General features: G+C 47.6%; 1 protein-coding gene across 6 annotated transcripts in view; it reads left to right on the forward strand.

The window, feature by feature from the left end:
* The window catches only part of HDAC4 (histone deacetylase 4), a 171,798-nt gene that overhangs the window by 94,598 nt on the left and 53,041 nt on the right, over window positions 1-24,159 (forward strand). For all 6 annotated transcript variants that reach the window (XM_056496075.1, XM_056496077.1, XM_056496076.1 and 3 more), the window contains 4 exons: window positions 7,065-7,215; window positions 10,135-10,255; window positions 14,885-15,006; window positions 23,052-23,192. In XM_056496075.1, coding sequence (XP_056352050.1) covers window positions 7,065-7,215; window positions 10,135-10,255; window positions 14,885-15,006; window positions 23,052-23,192 — 535 coding nt within the window. The remainder of the gene's footprint in view (window positions 1-7,064; window positions 7,216-10,134; window positions 10,256-14,884; window positions 15,007-23,051; window positions 23,193-24,159) is intronic.

Raw genomic sequence — 24,159 nt, forward strand, 5'->3', positions numbered from 1 at the left:
GAACTGGATCATCTTTAAGGTCCCTCCCAAACCAACCCAGCTCAGCCCAGCCCATTCCATGATTCCATGGTGGCTCACTGGGCCCAAATCACATAGTCCTTTAAGTGGCTGCTCTCAGCATAGCCCTGACAGTGCCCAGAGCTTCTCTTTGGTGGCCTCTCCATGCTGATTCCACACTGATTCCTGCTCAGCAGGGAAATCTGGGCGTGTTTCAGTTCTGCTGCTGGGGTTGGTGTTGTCTGCTGATCCCCTGTGGCACCTTCCCCGTGTCCCCAGGGATGTTGCCAGCATCAGTGTGGCTGCTGCACAGCACCCACTTCCCTTAGACTCTGGAAGGGCCAACTCCCATCCCAGCTTGCATTCCCTGATCCCCCAGCTCCCGTTCCTGGACCTGTCTTCCTGCAGCAGCCAGCATGGAGGGGCTCCCTCTGCTCCTCTGTTTCTGTGCCGCTCTTCTGCAGCACACCCGCTCCTCCCGTGTCCCTTTCAAGAGGAACTTGAAAAGCCCGGAGATACCAGGTGTCCGTCTCTGTCTGGATTCCGGGATGACAGGATTATTCATCTTAGGAAGCTGCAGCTGGGTACAGTCAGTGGTAAAAGACCAGACTGAACATTTTGTGCCTCGTTACTACTCGAACGCCTTGGAACTCGCGCTATTTCCAGACGGCTTCCTGTTCTTTCTCAGTGACCTTGCCTCACTTTTCTGGCACACTGAGCCCACTCCAAAACTTACACCTTAGATCCTGAAAAACTTAACTTCTGATGGAAGCAACCCTGGGGAAAACTTTTGGAAGATCAGAGCGTTTGCTCCCTTTGAAGGGGGTGGGTGGTGATTTTTCCTTGTCCTCAAAGTCAGGATCTTTTTTGAGAGTGGTGAGGACAAACCTGCACACGGAAAGGGTGGGTTCTGTCAACAAATCCATGGAGCAGCTTGGACACATTTTACCCCATCTCTTGGTTGAAGGAGGTACCCCATCTCTTGATTGATCTGCATCAGGCTGGGATAATTCAGGCATTTTCCGCAGGATTGAAGCTGGAATGCTCATCCAGGGAAATTTGTCTGCTCTGGGCCTTATAGAGCTACTGGAAAACGGTAGAAGAAATGTTTCCCTTTGGTTTCTTCTGAGATGGGCCACAGTTGGTTGGCTAGAAGGAGCACAATGGGAACTCCAGATTTTTCTGGAGTAAAATACATGTGGGGCACCATGATTTTTTTTTGGTCAGTTTGGAATTTCAAAGTAAATGGCAGCAGAAGGGATGTTTGGCAGCTTCTGCACCCAAATGTTCAACTCCAGTTTTATCTTATTTTTGAACTTAGAAAATAATTGGAAGTAGTTGAAGAGAACAGAGAGGATTAGTGCAGGAATGTGACGTGAAATGTGGGATTGTTTCCCAAAGTGAAAACATGGGATCTTATCACTCAGAGTTGTTGGGAAGGGAACATCACTGTCATTCCCGGTTCTGGAGAGAGTTTAACCTCCTAAACCCAAGCACCAGGCATTCTCAGTAGGATGTGTCTGACCAAGATCAGTCTCCTACCCAGGTAGCTGCTGGCTGGGGAGAATTGTTTCCATGCGGAAAACTCCCTGCCCATGGGAATTTCTGGCACGGGATTAGCCAGCTGTCAGCTGCCTGATGGTGGGAAGGGGGCACGTGGGATGCACGTTCCAGAAAAGAGATGAGAGGTGCTCCTTCTCCCAGATCTTTGTATCTTGGCTGCTGCTGGAAGCCACAATGTTCCCCCTGCCTGTCTTCCAGCACAGCTGATTTATTCTGCCCAGTGCTCCAGGAGATATCCCAGACAGGCTGCCACGGAGCCAAGAGAGTGGATCCTGAAACTGGAGGCACAGCCTGAGACTTCAGTAAACAGGATGGGGGGAACATGGAGCACAGCGTCCAGCCAGCCTTGGGATCACTGTGAAACAACCCAGCAGAGCAGTGCTCCCAGAAATCCATCTCCCAGAAATCCATCTCCCAGAAATCCCAGCACCTGTGCTTTGCTCCTACCCGTAGCCAAGGGTTTTTTGAGAGGTGATTTGATGTGTGCTTTCATGGAGAGTTTTTCTTCATCCTCAGCTATGTCTAGACTTTATTTTTACAGAGCCTGAGCCCAAAGATCATTTTGAATACGTGATTCAAACCCTCAAAACTGTAGAATTTGGCCAGGACAGGTGGCAGAAGAATGTTTCCCTGCTATCCCCCCATGCTGGAGCTGATCTCAGGTGTGCATTGAGATGCAAGCTGGGAGCTGGACACAGCTACTTTGCGTGCCAGGGAATATTTATCATCCAGAAGTGTTCCAACTGCTGTTCACCCAGGCTTGTGCTTATCTCCACAATTATTTCACTCTCCCTTCCACTAATTGCAGCTATTCAGAATATCTCTTATAAACACCCAGGAGCCAGTCTGAGCTGGTGGGGGCAGGAAGGATCTCTGTGCTTGGCTTCTTGTTTGGCAGCTGGAGGAGTGGTTGTGGAAGTCCTAATGCAACATGTCTCCGTGAAATCCATCCTTCTTCTCTCTGGGAAATAGGATCTTGGTGTCAGCACTCCATGCTTCCTGGGAGGGCACTGCAAAGACTAAAGAGAACCATTTTAGCTGCAGTCCCCTTAAAAAGAGGTTTCTCTATGACAGTTTCCCTACTGATAAGGTGTCAGGCAAACAAGCTGGAGCACTGAAGACAATTGAGGAATGTGGTGGCAAAATCCTCTGGATTGCCAAGTCCTCACGGTAGGCTTATGGTTGATAAATACCTGGAAATGCTCTGCATTCTCTCTGTTACCTTTATTAATATTAATTTATGCTAAAGGAGCACCAGCAACACTAACTGCAGGTACAGTTGAACATTTGTGCAGTTTTCAGAAATAGTGGGAGCAGTGACATTAAGCATATGCAGGAATCCCCATAGTTATGAATATTTACAAATATTGATTTTGGCAAGAACACCTAATTCAGATGTTCTGAGCTCTCTAATGCAGCGTGTGTGTGTCTGTCACACAGTGCTCCTCAGACTCAGGGCTGAGCTAGTCTCAGATCCAGGGATTTCCCTTGGTGAATGACTTTGTAGTGAAATGTCAGTGTTTGGGAAATACAGTTGAGGAGTAAACCCCCTGCCCCAGCTGCATGTGATGAGCACACAGGGTGTGAGTGGGCAGTGCCTGTTTAAATTTGCTTTAAATGAACCAGAAACTGATGTTTTTCCTGACACCCCAACAATCCCACCCTGTGCATCCCTGGCAGCACTGTCCAAACACTCCTGGAGCTCTGGCAGCCTCGGGGCTGTGCCCATTCCCAGGGGAGTCTGGGCAGTGCCAGCACCCTCTGGGGGAAGAACCTTTCCCTGATATCCAGCCTAAATTTCTGTTTCCCCATAACATTCCTGGTAATTGTGGAGAAGTAGCCCGGAGAGGACACCGGATAGGTTTTATTTTTTTGTTTTCCCAGGCTACAGCAGACACCAACACTGATTTCTTTTAATTTTTCATGAGTACAATCGGAGACGTGGCTTCATTATTTTTTTTTTTTTTTTAATTTTTTTTTTCCCAACTTTGACAACATTTGAAAAACTATATTAAGAATAGGCTTTGTGGAAACTGGGGTCAAAATGAGCAGAGACAATACATCCCTAATGAAACTTCCCTAAACCATCCAGTGACAAATTGGGCTTTTCATTCCCGTTTCACTCCAGATGTCAATGAAAGAACAGCTCCTTCTAAAGCAGCCTAATGTATGTAAACCATCGCAGGAAGCAGAGCCTGCAGAGCCTAGGAGACTGCAGATGGAGAGAAAAGGCTCCTGATTCCATAAAAATAACAAAACCTGTTTTACCATATTGTGCATTAAATATTGTTCATTTGCATACTTTCCATGGCGAGGTTCTCAAAGCCCACCATGTGGTGGACTTGTTGGAAGTCGGGAAAGAGACTCTTTCCCCAAATGGAGACGTGTTAGTAGAAGCTGCTGCTTAATTAGAAAACAAAAATAGCTGGTTTCCTCTATTTTTTTCCTCCTTTTCTACTTTTTTTTTTTTTTCAGTGTGGATTTTTGGTTGTTTACATATAATTCAATAGAATTAGGAGGGGAAGATTAGGTGCAGTCACTGCAAAATAACTGGATTTCTGGTGTTTTACAGCAGGCTGCCAGCTTGGAGCAGGCGGCAGCAGGGATTCCTCCGTGGAGAGTTTCCAGCAGATAGCCAGGCAGATTGTAAATACCTCTTAGATTGTTTTTTTGCATCTTTATATAGAATGGTGTGATTTTATTTGTATTTATTGTGCATCCATGGCTGAAGCATTGGGTGGTGCAAGTGTGCAATGCCACAAATTATTCAGAGGAGCCTAGAATACCAGAGATGTTAGGGACTTGCAAGGATCATCAAGTCCAACTCCTGGCCCTGCACAGGACACCCCAAGAATCTCAACTAAAGGGATTAAAAGGAAGATGTGCTCAAGGAGGGGAAGAACTTTGAGGCGGGAATCTGGCGTATGCAGGAGCTGGCAGGGTTTGGAGAAGGATGGGTTGAGATGTTCTTGGAGAGAGCGGCTTCCCTGTCTTAACAGCCATGGCTTGGACCCTGCCCACAGCAGGGGTGCTCTTTAGGGTCCCTTCAAACCCAAACCAGCCCACAGCTCCGTGCTCCCGACCCCTCTGGCCTCGGGGGTTCTCGGGAGCCGTGGGTGGTATCTGAGCACAGGCCCCCATTAAGAGCGGCCCCGGAGAGCCGGGGGCTCGGAGCCTGCCAGCTCCCCATCAATCCCTTGGTTTATAAGCTGCCAACGTAAAGAGTGCGGGGTGGGCGCCGTGCTCCACAGCTTCCAGAGGGCTCCGGAGGCCGCGGCATTCCAGGGGTTTGCGGGAGGCCCAGGATCGGCCCTCACGCTTGGCCCTGGGCCTGCGCCGCGCTGGGCAGGGTGCAGATGGAGCTGGGAGGTGAAATCGCTGCTTTTCCGAGGAAAAGTGGGTTTGAGCCCCATGGAGATCCTCTGCAGGCTGCTGGGATGTGGTGTTTGTCACCCGCTTCTCCACAGCCTCAAAGGACACGGGGTGTCCCTCGGGGTGTTCCCTTCAACCTGCCTCCATGCCACCCTCAGTCCCATGGGAATCCCCTCTACACACAAACAGGGGGCTCTGGGATCCAGGATCCCTCTGCACCCAAACAGGGCTCTGGGATCCAGGATCCCCTCTGCACCCAAACAGGGCTCTGGGATCCAGGATCCCCTCTACACCCAAACAGGGCTCTGGGATCCAGGATCCCTCTGCACCCAAACAGGGCTCTGGGATCCAGAATCCCCTCTGCACCCAAACAGGGCTCTGGGATCCAGGATCCCCTCTGCACCCAAACAGAGCTCTGGGATCCAGGATCCCCTCTGCACCCAAACAGGGCTCTGGGATCCAGGATCCCCTCTGCACCCAAACAGGGCTCTGGGATCCAGGATCCCCTCTACACCCAAACAGGGGGCTCTGGGATCCAGGATCCCTCTGCACCCAAACAGGGCTCTGGGATCCAGGATCCCTCTGCACCCAAACAGGGGCCTCTGGGATCCAGGATCCCTCTGCACCCAAACAAGGCTCTGGGATCCAGGATCCCCTCTGCACCCAAACAGGGCTCTGGGATCCAGGATCCCTCTGCACCCAAACAGGGCTCTGGGATCCAGGATCCCTCTGCATCCAAACAGGGGCCTCTGGGATCCAGGATCCCCTCTGCACCCAAACAGGGCTCTGGGATCCAGGATCCCCTCTGCACCCAAACAGGGCTCTGGGATCCAGGATCCCCTCTACACCCAAACAGGGCTCTGGGATCCAGGATCCCTCTGCACCCAAACAGAGCTCTGGGATCCGGGATCCCCTCTGCACCCAAACAGGGTTCTGGGATCCAGGATCCCCTCTGCACCCAAACAGGGCTCTGGGATCCAGGATCCCTCTGCACCCAAACAGGGCTCTGGGATCCAGGATCCCCTCTGCACCCAAACAGGGCTCTGGGATCCAGGATCCCCTCTGCACCCAAACAGGGCTCTGGGATCCAGGATCCCCTCTGCACCCAAACAGGGCTCTGGGATCCAGGATCCCTCTGCACCCAAACAGGGCTCTGGGATCCAGGATCCCTCTGCATCCAAACAGGGGCCTCTGGGATCCAGGATCCCCTCTGCACCCAAACAGGGCTCTGGGATCCAGGATCCCCTCTACACCCAAACAGGGCTCTGGGATCCAGGATTCCCTCTGCACCCAAACAGGGGCCTCTGGGATCCAGGATCCCCTCTGCACCCAAACAGGGCTCTGGGATCCAGGTTCCCCTCTACACCCAAACAGGGCTCTGGGATCCAGGATCCCTCTGCACCCAAACAGGGCTCTGGGATCCAGGATCCCTCTGCACCCAAACAGGCCTCTGGGATCCAGGATCCCCTCTGCACCCAAACGTGGCTCTGGGCTGGGGGATGCACCCCAAATTTCCCAGGTAGTGGCACCGACACCTGCCAGCTGGAACTTGGGGAGCCCAGGGGGACTTGCTCAGGGGTAGGAGTCTTTGGTGCTTCCAGTCTTCAGTGTCCCATCTGATGGAAGCTTTGCAAATAATTACCTTAGCAGACAACATCTCTCCTGATTATTCCTATGAATATGGGTGAGTTGAGAGGGCCAGGGAAGAATCCTTTCTGGATAAATTGTCGGGGTAATTATTTTTTTAATCTATTCGAGCAATTATTTTTATAATCAATCACGGATTCTTGGCGTGATGGGACATTAAATTCCATCTCGTTCCTCCCTCTGCCATGGGCAGGGACACCTCCCACTACCCCAGGTTGCTCCAAGCCCCATCCACCCTAGCCTAGAACACTTCCAAGGATGGGGCAGACCCAAATTCTGCATTTCTCTGTGCAACAATAATAATATTGAGGGTACCCTAGTGGGGTTTTATTTGGAATCAGCGATGGAGCTAAAAGGAGGTCCATGCTTGTCCTTCCTTTCCATGAATGAAGCACTGTTATTGTCAGCTGCCTGCAGCCTCTGCTTTGGCTCTGGGAAGGCTGATGGTGTTGATTTGCTCCTTTTCCCTGTTCCTTTCTCTGCAGCAGCAGCAGGAGATGCTGGCCATGAAGCATCAGCAGGAGCTGTTGGAGCACCAGAGGAAGCTGGAGCAGCACCGACAGGAGCAGGAGCTGGAGAAGCAGCACCGAGAGCAGAAACTGCAGCAGCTGAAAAACAAAGAGAAAGGAAAAGAGAGTAAGTGGCCAGAGCACCACTCCTTTGGGTGGATGGGAGCCCTGAAGGAGCCTCAGAAAGCTGGAGGAACCTCCCTGAGGGCACGGAGAGCTTGTTGGAATTGAGGGGAAGAGAGAAACACGTTTCTCCGCTTTATCTTCATTTTTGTCTCACTAAATGCCATTTTAGCGTTTTTCAAAAGGAAGCGTATCCTCTCTTCCCTTGATTTAACATTTTTTGAAGTATTTTTGGCAGCATTCCTAATGGAGGCAGAATATTAAGCCCATAAAATACACCAGATGCACGCTGCACTCCTTTTCTCTTTCTGCTGCTCTGAATTTCACTCTTTTTAAGACGTAGCTGAGTTCTCAGCTCTCCCCTTTTTGAAGCGTTTCCATTCATGAGGGGATTTTTTTCAGGAGGTTACAGCTTGTGGGTGCCTTCCCCACTGTGTGTCATTATGCACTTGAGGAGATCATTGTGGCCTCACAATGTCCCTTATCAGAGACACTCTGTGCTGCTTGTTTGGGCTTTTTCTGCAACTGAATGGGGGGAAAAATAACCTCAAAATACCTCGCCAAGTTGTGCCATCATCTCCTTAGGTCTGGTTTCACCAGACCACGGGAGAAGTGGTGTAAGGAAAATGGGGTGCTGGCTGGGAACTGGGAGTAAGATAAAGCTCCAAGGACTTTTTCAGTAGGAAAAAACTGGGGTCTGGGAGACATTTTTAAGTGCTAGGAAGACCAGAGGTTCAGAATACCTAAACATTTCTTCTTCCCCCTGCTGATCCCATCAGCTGTTGATGTTTGGTCCATGTTTTGCTGGGTCTCTTCTCAGAAGTGGTAGCTGGCCATGCTCCTGAAAGTGATCTGAAAAGAAATTAAAACACCTGAATTGCTGGAAAATTGGGAGCAAAGCATCTTTTACGTGAAACACAGAGGTGTAGAGGAAAAAAAAACAGAATTTGGAGATGCTAAGTTGAAGATCCTGTTCCCATGGCTACAGTTTTATTTTAAAATTACTTTTTATTTAAGAAGTGCTGTGGTGTAGAATCATTATCACACCTCAGCTCTTAAGGATACTTAAGTTATTTTTCTCACATCACAAAATTTGGCAAAGAGAAGCTAAAATTGTCCTGATCTGAAATATGAAGAGAGTGTGAGAGAGGTGGAGTTTGTTCTCCTTCCTTGTTAACATCTTTGCTCTGGATCCAGGCTGGCAGAGCTGGAAGTGCTTACCTGGAGAAGGGAAAGCTCCAGGGAGAGCTCAGAGCCCCTTCTAGTGCCTAAAGGGGCTCCAAGAGAGCTGAGAGGGACTGGGGACACAAGGGATGGAGGGACAGGACACAGGGAATGGCTTCCCACTGCCAGGGGGCAGGGATGGATGGATATTGGGCAGGAATTGTTCCCTGGGAGGGTGGGCAGGCCCTGGCACAGGGTGCCCAGAGCAGCTGTGGCTGCCCCTGGATCCCTGGGAGTGCCCAAGTCCAGGTAGGACACTGGGGCTGGGAGCAGCCTGGGACAGTGGAAGGTGTCCCTGCCTATGGCAGGGAGTTGAAATTAGATGATCCTTAGTGTCCCTCCCAGCCCCAAGCTCTCTGAGGTTCTCTGGTGTCTTTCAGCTTCCAGTAAAGGAGGTAAGCCTTACAATCCAGAAATACTGAACTTCAGGTCTTCTAAGGAACAGGTTTATGCCAAGCTGACAGAACACGGCCAGGTTCGAGTGTTCTGAGGATGCTCATGAATTAAAGATGACACATTTTGGAGGGAGAAAGCTTTCAAGCATGGATTTGTCACGTCTTCTGCTACTCAGGAACTCATCTCCAGCTCTTCCCTTGAACTTTCCACCAAACCTATGTTCATGGAGCTGGTGAGAAATGCAGGGCTCCAAAAAAAGGGAATTTTCTCACTTTGGTGTTTGAACTGTTTTACACCTCCAGGCATTGCCTTGTGGCAATGCTGCAGCTCCCTGATCTTGGGGAGAGCCCAGGAACTGTTCTCCCAGCATGTAAAACATCACCTTGTCATCGAGCAGGGCGCAGGACACGAGGACACGGAGGGGGCATCTTTTAGTTCTTATTCCCAGCAGAGCAGGCGGCTTCCCTGGCCTTTTCCTTTCCTCCCAGCCCAGATATTTTCCATTGGAGCTCCTGCCTTACATCAGGGTGTGGATGAAGCATCATTTTCCATGTGTCCCCTTGCCAAAGTTGGGATGCATTGCTCCGTCAGGAGCCCTGCCTGGGAGTCTGGCCTGTCAAGCCGATGATCACTGGGATCCATCATAACAGGGGAACAGCCTGCTCTCCATTGTGCAGGAAATCATGATTAGGGATTACACAGTTGACATTTTAGCTCTGCAGAATGACTGACTCTCTTTTTTTAATTTTTTTTTTTTTTTAGTGTTAGGTTTTCTATTTGAAGCGAGAGCTTGTAAATGAAGCGAAATGTTACGTTGGTCGTGGTGTGCACAGAGACTTGGGAACAAAGAGGTCCCTGTTTACAGGAGTTTTCAAGACAAAACCTACACATGAGCCACTGGGCTCATTCCCCTTTTGCTTTTAGATGTGACATTTAACAACTTGAGGGTGCATAAGACCCCTTTTCTTAAATAACTTTGGTTCAAAGAGAGCTGGGATACCCTGGACAAGTGCTTTATTCTGAGTGTGCTTCTATGCAAGTGTAACATCCTCTTCTGGTGAAATAAACCCAATTTCATTTCTGTTTTCAAACATAACTTGTGATTCTATGCCAAGCTAAAGGGATAAAAAGGGAGAGCTCCTTACTAGAGGCACTTTGTTCTTCTCTTCTTTGAAAGCAAAGTTCTTATTTTTTTATTTTAACTGTAAATGGAAGATTTGATTTGGGATCTGTTTTAGAAATTCCTTCAAGTAATGTGAATTGATTTAATAACCTTTTTTAAATTTTTTTTTTTCAATTGCAGGTGCAGTGGCAAGCACAGAAGTGAAGATGAAATTGCAGGAATTTGTGTTGAACAAGAAGAAGGCTCTGGCCCACCGGAATCTCAACCACTGCATATCCAGCGACCCTCGCTTCTGGTACGGGTAAGTGGTGCTGGGCTTCCTGCAGGGCTCAGCCAGTGCCACCTTTGTCTCCAGCTCCCTGAGGGAACAGACCTGATGTGCTGGTGGGATGAGCCAAAGCAGTGATGGGAGCACTGTGCACTCCCAAAATGCATTTTCCAGAGGGTTCCAGTGTGAGTGGTTTTCGTGTCTGCTGTGATGGTCACGGTGCTCTGTGTGTAGGGAGAGGTCCTTGTGTCATCTGTAATCCACAGTTATTCAGTCAGAGTTCACAAGTCCACAAGTTGTACAGTCAGAGATCATCTTTTATAAGTCCTCCAGCTTTTCACTCAGGATTTGAAACTGCCTGCTGGTGTAAAACTTTAGAAATCGTTTTTTATGTTCAGGAGCTGGAATTTTGGGACCTTTGTGGGTCCCTTCCAACTCAGGAAATTCTGTGATTCAATGAATTCCTGCAGCTCAGGAAAGTTAAGTGCATTTTAAAGCTTTTAATGCTTACTGCTCCTCTTAATCTCTCGAAGTTGTAAGTTTTGTGCACTTGGCTCTTACTGGAAACATCCAGTGGGTCCAGTCTGTACTTCTAATCACAACTGCCCCAACATCTTCATTTTCAACTGAAAATACTCAACTGCTGGTCTCCAGTTTCAGTTTCAGAAATCATCTTTTTCATACTAAAGACAGAAAATTTGATGTGACTTGGAAGTTTCCACTGCTGTGATTTTGTCACTGTCTTTTTTAAATAAAAAAACAAAGCGCATTGGATGTTGGCTTCAGTGACCTTAAAACTCATGAGATTTTGAGTTACAAAAGTAATTTCATTTTGCCATGAAATTCATGTTCAAGCTGAGGCACTGACAGTGTTTTAAGTCTTAAGAAATGAACGTGTGTACAGGGAGGATGAGGTCATAGCCAGAAGATGTTTCCAAATTCCAGAAACTAAGCTGCAATGAAATTTGAAAGCTCTCCCATCTCTGAGCCAGGACAGAAATGCTGAAGTGGAGTTGGCAGAAGAATTCAGATATTATTGGAGGCAAAGTGAGATTGAGCAGTTTTAATACGTCTCTGAAAATCTAATCTGAGACTTGGGGATTTCACTAAAGGTGGTTGAAGACTCTGAGCCTCAATTTCTTTAAAAGTTGGTTAAGATAACAGTTAATGCAGAAGTGGTACAAGGTCAGTTAGAATTCAGGGTGCCCAGAGAAGCTGTTGCTGCCCCTGGATCCCTGGAAGTGTCCAAGGTTGGATACTGGGGCTTGGAGCAGCCTGGGACAGTGGGTGGCACTGGATGGACTTCAAGGTCCCTTCCAACCCAAAACAACTTGGGACTCTTCATGAAGCAGAGACAGTGCACAAACCATTCCACAAGGATTTCATCCCCTCATTTTCCATCTGTTTTGTGGGAGTGTGAGGATTGGTGTCCTGGATTTTAACCTAAGATGGACAAAGCCTTGGGGCCTCACAGCTCTTTCTCAGTGCTGAATCAAGGTGGGAAGATGGCAGCAGCACGGGATTTTTTAAATGCACCCTTCACTTGTTAAGGGAGAAGTTGAGGATTTTTTTCCTTTCCCTTCTATTAAATTTTATTTATTTTTTTTTTTAAGGAGAATCAACCTTTAAATTCCTGACATATTAGTATTTATTTATATGGCATCTCATAGGTTACCAGCTGAGCTCTGGAGGCATTCCTGTCCCCACATAGCTGTGCTGTGATGCAGTTGGGTGGTGGTTGGGTTGAGCACACGCGAGCGGGGCTCGCAGGAGATCCGCTCCACGCTCCCACTGTGAGCAGGCGAGGCAATTAAGTGGTAACAGATGCTGGGAGAGCCTCTTGAAGCAACATGCCTGCTTTTAAGCACTTCCCTTGGTCTTATTAAGGTTTGTGAATTCCTTTTTTTTTTATTTAAAAAAATGGAAAGTGTTGCTTGGGGAAAAAAAGTCTCCTAAGGGTATTGAGCACCATGATGATCTGACGTCAGTGGCTGTGACAGGAAAAATGTTCTACTGGCATGGAATCAGAGAAGTATTAGGGCTGGAAAAGACCTCTAGGATGATGTGTCATCCCTGGAAATGCTCAAGGCTAGGTTGGACAGGGCGTGGAGCAGCCTGGGATGGTGGAAGGGGGTGAACAAGGTGGTCTTTAAAGTCCCTTCCAGCCCAAACCACTCTGGGGTTTTATTACGGGCAACAGCAGAGGAAGTTCTCTGGAACTGCATTGTCAGACTGTCCCTCCCCTGAGCTGTGAACCCACTGGGCAGCCCAGCTCCCAGGAATTTCTGCTTTCTGTCAGGAGTGCTTGGGAGGCAGCCACTCTATGTGCTAGCAGCCATGAAAGGGAGTTTAACTGAATATTTGCATGGTGGAGAGGTAGAGAGGTACAATTATACTTTAAATTATACATTAAATTATACATTGAATGATCCCAACATCCATGGCTGTGAACACAAAATGTTCCAGCACAGGTACACATGTCTGAGTGTATATTCAGTGTACCTTGCTGAACATGATTGAAGGATGAAATATCAAATCATGGAATGGTTAAGGTTGGAAAAGACCTCCAAGATCATTGCTCCAACCTTTCTGTCTGTGCACATGAGTGTTTGAAGGAGCTCAGGGAGCAGGGGATGTCTTGAATGAAGGGATGTGCTTTCAGGAATGCCTGCAAGCTCCGTGCAGTGTCCAGTTTCTCTCCTCCCAGAGCTCTGACATTCCTGAAGGGGCACGCAGACCAGTGCATGCTGCTGGAAGCTGCGTCAGACCCCAGTCCTGGAGCCAGGGAATGTATTCCTGTTTGCAGAGCTCAATATCTGTCATTCAGCAGCCCTGGAGCACATCTAAACAGGCCCTTTGAATTCCTGCACATTTCCTGACAAAGGGATGAAAATAGCTTCAATGTACTCGATTGTGCTGCTTAGGTCATGATTTAAAAAAAAAAAAAAAAAAAAAGAAAAAGGAGGGGGAAAAAAAAAGTCTGCTGCTCTTATAGAGCTAAAAATGTCATTGTGCGACTAGATGGGTCTCAGGGCTCTTGGATCACTGCATCTGGGATTCCTGGGGGTGAAACATCTCTGTGTGCTGCCTTCCCATGGAATGAGCAGATCCTGGCAAAAAAAAGCTATATCTCTTCCCAGAAGGGATTTTTCTTTTTCTTTTTTCAATTTGGCTCTGTTATGATTGCAGGTGAAGGCTGAAGTGTGCATGGGGGCATTCAGGGGTGGGGATGTGGCATAGTACGGGGTGGGTGTGGGAAACACAGACCTGCAAGACCCCCAAAAATCGTTTTTGAAATCTGGACAATGAAGAAGGAGGATTGGGAAACCACAGTCATTCATACTTCCATAGAATCCCAGAATGATTTGGGTTGAAGGGACCCTAAAGGCCATCCCCTTCCACCCCCTGCCACAGGCAGGGACACCTCGCACTAGAAGGACTGTGGGAGGAGAAAATGTTGATGTTCAAACAAAATTTGCAGAGGGTTTGAGTTTTTTCTTTTTGGTAATTATATAGAAAATTCAACATATTTTCCTAGTATTTCATTAGTCCCTTATTTTTTGAAATTTTGAGATTTTTGCTTTAACTTGCAGTGGAATCGATGCTCTAGATCTCAGCAAACAGCCAGCTTCTGAGTTAAGCTCAGAAGGGATTAGTGCTGCTCAAGAAATGGTGAATTTTTGCAATTTTCAGCTGGGAATGGCTCCTTTTGGTTCCTTGAAGAACCTTTTGTAGGAGAATATTTTCAGCTTGGTTTTTAGGCAGTATAAAATTTTTAAAACCCCCCCTTTTTTTTTTTTTTTTTTTTTTAAACAAAATGCTTCCTTTCCGTTGTCCCAAATCCTGTAGTATTCAGAAGAAATAAGGGGTTTAAATTCTGTTTATTTAAAGTGAAGTTGTGAGAGGCCAGTGAGTGTCACCTGCATGGCTAAATCAGCTGTTCTGCTGATGGAGCTGCTCTGCTGACTGGAGCCTTCTCCCAGGCTAGTGGAGCTCCTGAGAAACAGCAGAGCTGGGCACAAGTCATTAAGCAGGAAAGATGCAGCCAACAAACTGGTAGGAGGCTGAGAAAACTCATTCATTATTTAATATCCTCAGCAAACAGACTGTAATTTACTTCCAGCAGTCTGCTCAAACAAAGCCATAAATTATCATCTCGGGCAAGTTCAGCTGGGAAGGTGCTGAGTGTTTTGGCCTCGTCTCTGCTGAGCTTCTGGGGTGGGAGGACAGGCAGGAGGAAAGGCAGGGGGCCACCTGTGTGGCATGGCTGCTGCTGGCCAGGTTCAGTGCTTCAGCCTTGGACTCTGTCTGCCAAACCTGGACTTTATTTTGAGGAGGGAAATGGTTCACTTGAACTGAAGTTGAGGTCTCACCTGTGCTGAGATTCAGGAACACGACTTAGCAAAACCCAACTCAGGATACAGTCTTAGAATTTATACTCATGGTTAAATACCATGAGCTGGGTGGAGTGTTACACTGAAAACTAAGTTTATTACCTTCCTGTATATTGGATTTTAGTGGGGTTTTTTTCAGGAATGCTCAGGAGGAGAAAGCCAGAGCCTTTGCCTTTGCCCCGTTCCCCACTCCCCGAGGTGGCAGGCACTGTGCTTGTCTCCTCTGGTGTAAAGCTTGTCCTTTCTCCTTCTCTTTCCTTCTGTGCAGGAAGACCCAGCACAGCTCTCTGGACCAGAGCTCCCCACCCCAAAGTGGCGTGTCCGGCACCTACAACCACCCAGTCCTGGGGATGTACGATTCCAAAGATGACTTCCCGCTCAGAAAGACAGGTAGGGCTGCGCCTCTCTCACCGCGCTGCTGACGTCACGCTCGGCCTCTGATCTGATTCTCTGATTCTCCTGAAAAAGAAGGGATTCCAGGCCATGCTTTATTTCCCAAGCCCCCTCTCCATCTGTTCCCCCTTCACCTGTCACTGTGCTCCCAGTGTCCCAGGGAGGCTGGGGCTGCTCCGGGCTGTGCGAGGAATGTGGGAGGCAGCGGAGCCACATGTCAAAGTCTGGGAGATGTTTTCCCAAACCCAAAGCTTGTGCAGAGATCCCTGTGTCTCCAGCCCAAGTATACTTTGCTGAGTGAGGAAAATACTGAGAAAAAGTATTTCCTGGGGGATTTGCATTTTATGTACGAATTTGCACCTGAGGTAAATAAGGAGGTTTGTGCCGTGGCGAGCACCGGGACTTCCTGCGAGGGTTTGGTTCACACCTAGACAGTTCTCTCTCAGTCTGGCCTCTCCCTGCATGGTGGCTGAGCAGGTCAGTTATTCCTCAAGCCTGTGTTATGTCAACCAGGTTGTTTGGCTTGGCTGTGCTCCTCAGCTCCGTAGCACACGCCTGAGCCAGCACAGCTTGGGCTCCCAACCCAGCCAGCTCAGGGCTGCTGCCTTCGGGGAACAGTGCAGCTCCCAGAGCTCAGCCTCACTCAGGGAGCAGTTCTGCTCACTGGCTGTGCTGGGAATTGCTTCAGGACAGCAGAAGAAGCTTCTCTGCAAAGATCACACAGTCATTAAAGTTGGAAAAGCCCTCTAAGATCATCCAACTTTCAACCAGCACTGCTAAGGCCACTCTAACCCATGGCTCCAAGTGCCACATCCAGAGGTTTTTTAAACACTTCCAGAGATGATGACTCCACCACTGCCCTGGACAGCCTGTTCCAATGCCTGACCAGCCTTTCAGTGATGAAATTTTCCCCTTTTGGGAATTTCTCACTAGAAACCATAGCACCTGCCCTGCTGGATGGATTCCCATCATGCAGTTGTCTCCATTTCTCCTTGGGTAGGTTGCTTGACGAGTAACAAACCCTTCAGCTGCACAGGAACCCAGTCAAAAATTTGCTCCAAGCTGTAGGTTTTCCCTGGGAAAGATGCCCCTGTGGCTTTGGGGATGGTACTTTTGACTGTGCCCTTCCTGGAGGACTCTAAAAGCAGAGCTTAGAAAACTGGATTTGCTGAAGGACAGGGCATCCTCTCCTCTCTGCTCCTGGTTCGTGGAAGAGCTCCCAGGCTGCCCTGGGGAATCACAACATTTCCACGCAGGGAAGCATCCCTTGGCACCAAACCTACCACTTGGGGCCTGTGGGCAGCCTGATTCCTAGAGATCTTTAGCTCTTTCCTGTGCCTTGTCATGCCAGGTGATCTGTTCCTATCCTGTTAGCATTCCCACAGTAAAAATGGGCTTTGACATGCTCCCAAAGCTGCCTGGCTCATCACCTCAGGGCACTTTGTCAGATTGGCTTTGAGCAGCAGTTGCACTTCCTGCTCCTGATGTCCTAGAAGGGAATTCCTGCAGGAAAAGGAAGGCATCTGCACATCTCACCCTGTGCCACTTCCCAAACTGGGATCTCAGCAAAGCTCCTGCTGAATGAACTCCTGCTGTCAGACAGGGGGAATTAAGGATGATAAATGGAGCTAATCACATTATTAAAGAGTGGAAGCCACCAAACCCATTGTTGTTTTCCAGCAGGAGGACGTTCAGCTGACTTTGGTTTTCCCAGAACACTGGCTCTTGTTCTTTTTGGGCACCAGCATTAATCTCCTGGGCACTAGTCTGGGATGCAAACTAGTTCACTTTTGTAAGGTTCTGGGGAGAATGTTTTTTTTTCATTGTTTTATTTTATTTTCCTTTCAACACAACAGCACGTCAGGCTCTGGCACAGCAATATCCTGCAGAATTCCCAGTGCCAAGAATGTTAAGTTGCTTGGAGAAGAAAGGCTCCTGAACAGTCTGGTGTAAACAAAAGGCAGGGAAGGCTGGAGCCCATCCTAAATAAAGTTCTTTATTACGGGTGAGCTTTTCAGATTTTTGGCACCAGGCAACGCTCTGGCTTTGTGTTGGTAATTTAAAACTGCCATATCGTGTAGTCCAATTTTATTAAATTTGATTAAATATTTGCAGCTCAAATAACAGAGCCCATCACAATACAGCTCTGATTACCAGGGCTGGAATCCATCCAGCACCATTGCTGGGGGAGCGGACTGCTTAGGGGGTGGTGGGAAGGCAGTTGGAATTATCATTTTTCCCATTCTATAGAGCTGGGAGCGTGTCCTGCAGGTTGAGGCATTTTAGGGAAGAACAGATATTCCCCATCCCTGGAAGTGTTCCAGGCCAGTGTTGGACAGGGCTTGGAGAACCCTGGGATAGAGGAAGGTATCCCTGCCTATGGCAGGGGGTTGGAACAAGGTGAGCTCCCAGCCCAAACCATTTCATAATTCCATCAGATTTGCCATTTCCCTGCATTTTAGCAATACTCTGTGCTTTGCTCTTATTTCAAGCATCCTGATGGTCACAGGTTATGGGAGAGAGACAATATGCAGGAGTGATCTCTTCAGAATGCTTGAAAGCCTTCAGCTGGGGGAAGAGTCAGCTCCTGCAGCGTGCTCCCGATGCCTCTGTGCCCTGAAATCCAACTCTCTGATTTGTTTTTCTAAATTATGCTCCAGTTTCTTGACTGTTTGGTTTCAGCCAAATTGTTTTCCTGGTGCAGTTACTAATTGCTTGAATCCTGTTCTTAGCCTGGCTGGGAGATTAATTTCACTCTGCTCCCTCTCTCCAAGCACTTTGGGGCTTTTCCTTTTTTTTTCACTGAACTAAGATCAGTTTGGTTGGTGTTGCTCCTGCCTTTGCTGTTAAATACCTGGATTAGCACAAGGATTTTTATTCCCCCTTTTGGGGAGTTTACTTTGTTCTGTGTAGGATTTAGTGTTGGAGTTTTATTGACAGCTTTTGTGAGGGGAAATTCTAAGTGACCTTTTCTGCTCCCAGATCAAGGTTGGTGTTTCCCAAATTTAATAACATTCATTATGTGCTGCACTGGGGTCCTGTAAGGAAAATCTCTGGAGATTCCTTACAGAGTGATTTTAGACTCTGGGTTGGGACAGCCTGTTTTGATAACCCCAAGAATTGTTTGTCAACACCTTTCTTGGAGCTGCTGAAGTGGATTTTAGCAGAGCTCTTCAGTTTTGCATTTCCAAGGAATCCTGTCCTCATTTTCTCCCTGGGAACAAGGTTGTTGATGGCATTCCCTGCTCTCTGAAATTTGAGCAGTGGATGTATTAGAACATGCTGTTACTTAGAAAGCTGACACCACCACCATCATGCAGATTTAAAGGGAATTATTTCACTTCTTAACATGCTTTTCCTCTTGGACTCAATGATCTTAGAGAGCTTTTCCAACATAAATGACTGTGTGCCCCATGATCCTTTCTCCATGCAAAAGAAAGGAGCCTGAGAGAAGACATCAACCAGCATCCCATGATATTGTTGGTATTACAGAAAACTGGAGTTGTTTGGGTATTATTTGCAGCTAAGCAGGTGAAATTGCTGTGAACTTGTTGCATTTAGAAAGAAATAAAAGGGAAAATGAAAGGATTTGTCAACAATTATAATGCTGCATTTGTCAAGGAAAGCAGTAATGTCCCTCTGAGCTGGTTCTGATTATTGGAGTGTTTGGAGTGGTTTGTTTTAGGACAAAAGGTTGTTTGGAGGAAAATAGACTAGTCAGAAACCCTGGTGTAATGTGGGAGTATAATCCAGAGGAAATCTTGGAGCTCTGTGTGCTTGGAGTGTCACTCCTGTTCGAGAGCATCTCTGCCTTCCCACCCGTGCTGTCCTTGCAGCCAGCATGGTTGGAAGCCTGGCTTCCCACAGACCCACGTACTGAGAGGAGGCCCTGACCCCAGAGAAATCTCTGCTGGAAATACCCTGGCCTGCTCCAAGAGGAGAGCAGCAGTCTGTCCCATCCAAAAATAACACTTAGCTTGGATCTTGGGGAAGATCTCTTCACTGAAAGGATGGTCAGGCACTGGAACAGGCTGCCTGGGGCAGTGGTGAAATCACCAGCCCAGGAAGTGTGCAAAAAATGGGATGTGGCACTGGGGGACATGGTTTGTGGTGGTGATGGATTGATGGTTGGACTTGGTCATCTCTGAGGTCTTGTCCAGCCTTAAGGATTATGGAATCATGAAGACACTTCTTGTGAGTGGTGTATCAAAAGAGAAGCCTCTTCCAGGAGGAGACCAAACAAAATCTTGTGGTTTAGTGTCACCTTTGGGGGATCCCAGTCATTCAGGGAATTCACCCTCCTCCTCCTCCTTGGTCCTCCCAGCTCCATCTCTGCTTCCCAGGGGCCTGCACTGGTCATAGAATCCCAAGATTGGCTTGGAGGGAACCTCAAAGCTCATTCCATTCCATCTCCTGCCATTCCAGGGACACCTTCCACTATCCCAGATTGCTCCAAGACCTGTGCAGCCTGGCTTTGGATCTGCCAGGGATCCAGGGGCATCCACAGCTTCTCTGGGAAATCTGTGCCAGGGCCTCACCAGCATCACAGCCAAGAATTTCTTCCCAATATCCCATCCAACCCTTTCCCTTCTTCAGCTTAAGCTCCCTCTCCTCTTGGAGTTTTCACAAGGATGTTAGAAGGAGACAGGTTGGCTTTTGTCTGACTTAGTCTGAAACTTTAAAAAAAAATAAAAAATTAATAACATCCCTTTCCAGTCCTCACCTGTTGAAATGAAGATGTTCAAGGACTGGGAGCAAGGGTCTCATGCTGCATTGTTTGCTTTTATTCCATAAATGTGGACAGGCAGTGGGGACAGGGCCAACTCTGCCCGGGGCTTGATGGGTTTTGACTTCCACAGACTGAATGTCCGATTAGTTCAGCAGCTTAGGGGCTGCAATTCTAGGACAAAAACAATGGGAATGACATAAATGTTGGAAGAATTGGATTACATGGGTCCTGTTGCACTCAGTGACGTATAAGAGGGGTAACTTGGGTTGGAGCCTGTGAAGACCAGAGAAGCTTTTGGCTTATGTTCTGGTTATTAATTTACTCAGAGGAAAACAAAATATTCTTTGTATAAATCCTTATTATAGGCCAAATTAAGTATGTCAGTGCTTAAGAAATCCCACTGGCTTCATGGGAGCTGACTCAGATTTGGGCATGGGCTTCATTTGTTTGTTGGAGGGGACTTTTGATAATTTCACAGCACTTGTTTTAAATATTTCACCTGGAGATGTAGAGGAGCAGTAATTTTTTAACTTAGGTTTTGTAATTTAGTCTCCAGTTTTTAAATGTGCTCTAGTTAGCAAGGCTTTGTTTTGGCATATTGCCTGGCAGGGTGAATTTGGGGAGATTTCCAGTGGAATTGATGTTCCTGAGGCAGTATTGAACCTGCATTGCATGGTGTCAGGTACTGATGCTTCTGTGTTGTTTAAATTCCTGTTTTACACTTCTGAAAGACAGCTCTCTTCAGCTTAAAAATATTTTTATTATATAATAGTTTAAAAACCATCTGAACAAGCCTAAATTCTTTTACTATATAATAGGTTTTATGTAAATTCTGTGAGTTTGAGGCTGTGCTACACTGCCTGTGTTGAATTTTAATTCACCTACTTTGAGCTCTGGAGCACCCAATTAAATCCGTGTAGGGATTATGCTCTCTGAGGTCCTGATGCCATGTTAGATTTGGGATTATATATGAGGGATAAACAACAAAATCAGAGTGGGCTTTAAATAGACCTTTTGGTGTTTCAAAACTTGATCCCCAGCAGAAGGTGAAAACACAGCCTTAAAATAGTTTAATCTGACAAATTCCAGTACAGTGCTTTGGCAGTCATTTATGCTGGATGTATTTTCTCTTTTAAGGCTGTAATTTTCTGTTTGTTCACCTCTTTGTTACATGGAGGGAGATTTTTATTGTGGCTTTAAATTGGGGTGTGTTGTGTAAGCTGTGACCCCAAATCTTTTGTTTCTCTGCCCATTTTTAAGGTGTTTCAAACCCATTCCTCGCCTGTATTTAAAAACCACCTAATTAATTGTGTGTTCCCAACAGACACTGTCCCTCATCTGAAAACCAGGAATAAAATTTAGGCTGAAATACAGCTTTTATTGCCATGTTTTCCTTAATGTCAGAAGACAGATCCTTCCAACAGCTGTGGCATAGGCTTAGATTTCCTTGATTTAAAATGGATATATCAGCATCCAGCTGTGACACCTTCCTCTTTCACAGAATCCCAAAGTGGTTTTGTGGGAAGGGACCTTAAAGATCATCTCCTTCTAGCCATGAGTGTGGCATCTATTAATGCTCAGAAATTGAGACAAATTAAAGCTGGGAATGTGAAGATGTGGGATGAGGTGTGTACCCAAACACTGCTTTTAAAATCATAAGTCAACTTCTGTTTCGAAGAGAACTCGGAGAAGTTGCTGCTTGAAGCCTGAGCTTGTTTTTGAACTGGTCCAGTCTTTAATACTGCTCTGGGAGCAGATTTGCATTCAGTCCCCTGCCATTTTATATGCAAATTCTCTCTCTCTAAGATAATTCCCCCCTTGCTAATGCACTTCATTCAGCATTTGAAGCATCATCTTGAGAAAGCACTTTTTTTTTTAGTGCTCCCTTTATCTCTTGCTGGCATTTTTCTGTCCAAAACATTCATGATAAAGCTCTTTCCTTTCTTTCTTTTTTTTCTTCCTCCCAAAAATTCCATCAAAGCACTGTGTTGATGGCTTTACTTCAAGCATTTGATCTTGAATTCATCAGCCTTCTGATTTTTCAAGCCCTGCAATTAACGTCGACAGGCTTGATCTTTGACGTGACCTGGTGGTCAGGGAAATATAGCTGCAGCCAGACTGAGTTAATTCAAATCAGTTTTAAATCCTGTTTTAATTCTTCTAAAGAAATGTAGATCATTGGCCCTGGAGTGTGTTGGTTGGTAATGGAGCGAGCACAGGATTTGCTGGTTCAAAGGGATTAAAGCAGCAGAGTTGTTGGGGAAGGGAAAGGATGGGGCCAGTTCTCTCAGCTCTGTCAGGAGCCCTCAAACCCCACTGCAGGTATTTCACTCGGGGCTCAGGAGATCAGAAACCTCCCAGAGGAAATCATCTTGCAGGAGGAGTCTTGGCTGAAAGCTTTGTGACCCTGATGGAGATTCGGTAGCGCATGTGCTGTCATTGGCTGTCCTGGCTGCAGGGGCTTCCCATGAGCTCTGCCTTGGCTTCTGGGGATCTCAGGATTTGGGTTTTGTAGGGAGTCTCTCCAAAGCGTGGTGTACACAAGGCTGTGGTCACAGGAGATACATCCACACCTGCCCTGGGCAGTCTGGAACTCCCCACGTGGCTGATGTGCTGTTAGGTAGGGTTGAACTGTGGGGCTGTGATGATGGAGCCCTAAGTTGTTTCCCAAACAAACCAACCTCCTCCTCCCTGACACTGGCTTTCCTTGGCCACGCTCTCATGCCCTGTCCCTTGACACTGGCTCCAGCTGACACAGGGAACCAGCAGGGAGACAATCACCTGGTTTTCTTGTGGGGTTTGGTTTTGGTGTTTTCTTTCCCTCTGCCCTGGCGTCCCTCCCTCAGCCAGCTCAGCCTGGGGTCAGATGACTCCGAGGGTGGGGAGCTGCCTGTTCCTGCAGCACATCAGAGATAACCAACAGCACCATCTCCGCTGGCTCAGCTATTCCTCTGCTGCTTCCCTGGGTCCCATCAGCTGGGAGTGAGTTGGGCAGAGCTGGGAAACTGCACTAATCCCAAGTCTGTGTCTTCGCTCAGAGAAGACTTTGCAGGATGATTATTACATTTTTAATTCAAGTTCCTGTCATTGTTGTTGAATCCAGATGTTGCATGTGCTGGGGCTTATTTGTTATATTAAAATCTGTGTTCTGAATATTTGTTAGCAAATGACTTAATTTAGTTTAGCCTCCTGCAAATGCTCGACTACAGCCAACTCAACTCAGCTCAACTCAACTCAACACAACTCAACTCGGCTGCAGGCAGAGTAAAAGGCTGCAGAGACACTCCTAACACTGTTTCCTTTTCCTGGGCAGCCTCTGAACCCAACCTGAAGCTGCGCTCCAGGCTAAAGCAGAAGGTGGCTGAGAGGAGGAGCAGCCCGCTCCTGCGCAGGAAGGACGGGCCCGTGGTGACGGCGCTCAAGAAGCGCCCGCTGGACGTCACAGGCACGGCGGGTGAGCCACAGATCCTCGGTTCTTCCCTCCTTCTCCTTTCCCAAAATGCATTCCTGTCTCCTTCGTGCGCTTCAGCGCTGCTGGAACCAACTTGAGGGCACTGGAATTGTCCAGCCTGGGGGAGGCTGAAGTCAGGCCTCGTCCCCATCCGCAGCTTCCTCACGAGGGGCAGCTCCCAACTCTGCTCCCTGTGACCAGGGACACAGCTGCAGCTGAGTCAGGGTGGAAAACAGGAAAAGGTTCTTGACCCAGGGGTTTTACACATACAGCTATGTATGTATTTTTTGATTACCCAACTCACAGTTTCTTCTTGAAGTCCTGCCCTTCCAGGACCAAAGTTTGCAAGTGGGAGCAGAGTAAAGAAGGTGATGAGATTACCATAAAGTTAATTCTTAGCACCATCTAGGGATGTCTCTGTGTAAGTACCATCCAGTGACAGCCTTGCCAGGCTTGTCTCGCTCCAAGGCACATGATCATCACTCCATCAAACTCAGAGTGAGCTCCCTCCACACAGTGGGGTGAGTTTGGGAGACCCTGGGGTGCCTCAGCACTTCTCTGTGTCAGAGCCTCTCTTTTTGCAGAGGGGAAGGAGGTTTTCAAGAGCTAAATTTGTGGAATCATAGGAATCATAAAATATCCTGGGGTGGAAGGCACCCACAAGGATAATCCAGTCCAACCATAGGCCTGCACAGGACACCCCAAAAATCCCAGCCTGTGCCTGAGAGCCTTTTCCAAAAACTCCGGGAGTTCTGGCAGCCTTTCAGTCCTGAAAATCCAATTTCCTTCACTCACACAATGCTATATGGCACATAGCTCCTGGGATAAATCAGCCTCTGCTGGCTGACCATTTTTCCCTGCAATGGCAGTGGAAGCTCCCATTTCTCACTGGCATGGCCATGGTTTAAGAAGCCAGCCTGGAGCCTGTTAGAAAAGTATCTGAGTTGTCGTGGTAAGGGGGGACTTTTAA

This window comes from Oenanthe melanoleuca, chromosome 7 (genome assembly GCF_029582105.1).
Source record: "Oenanthe melanoleuca isolate GR-GAL-2019-014 chromosome 7, OMel1.0, whole genome shotgun sequence".
Taxonomy (NCBI): Eukaryota; Metazoa; Chordata; class Aves; order Passeriformes; family Muscicapidae; genus Oenanthe; species Oenanthe melanoleuca.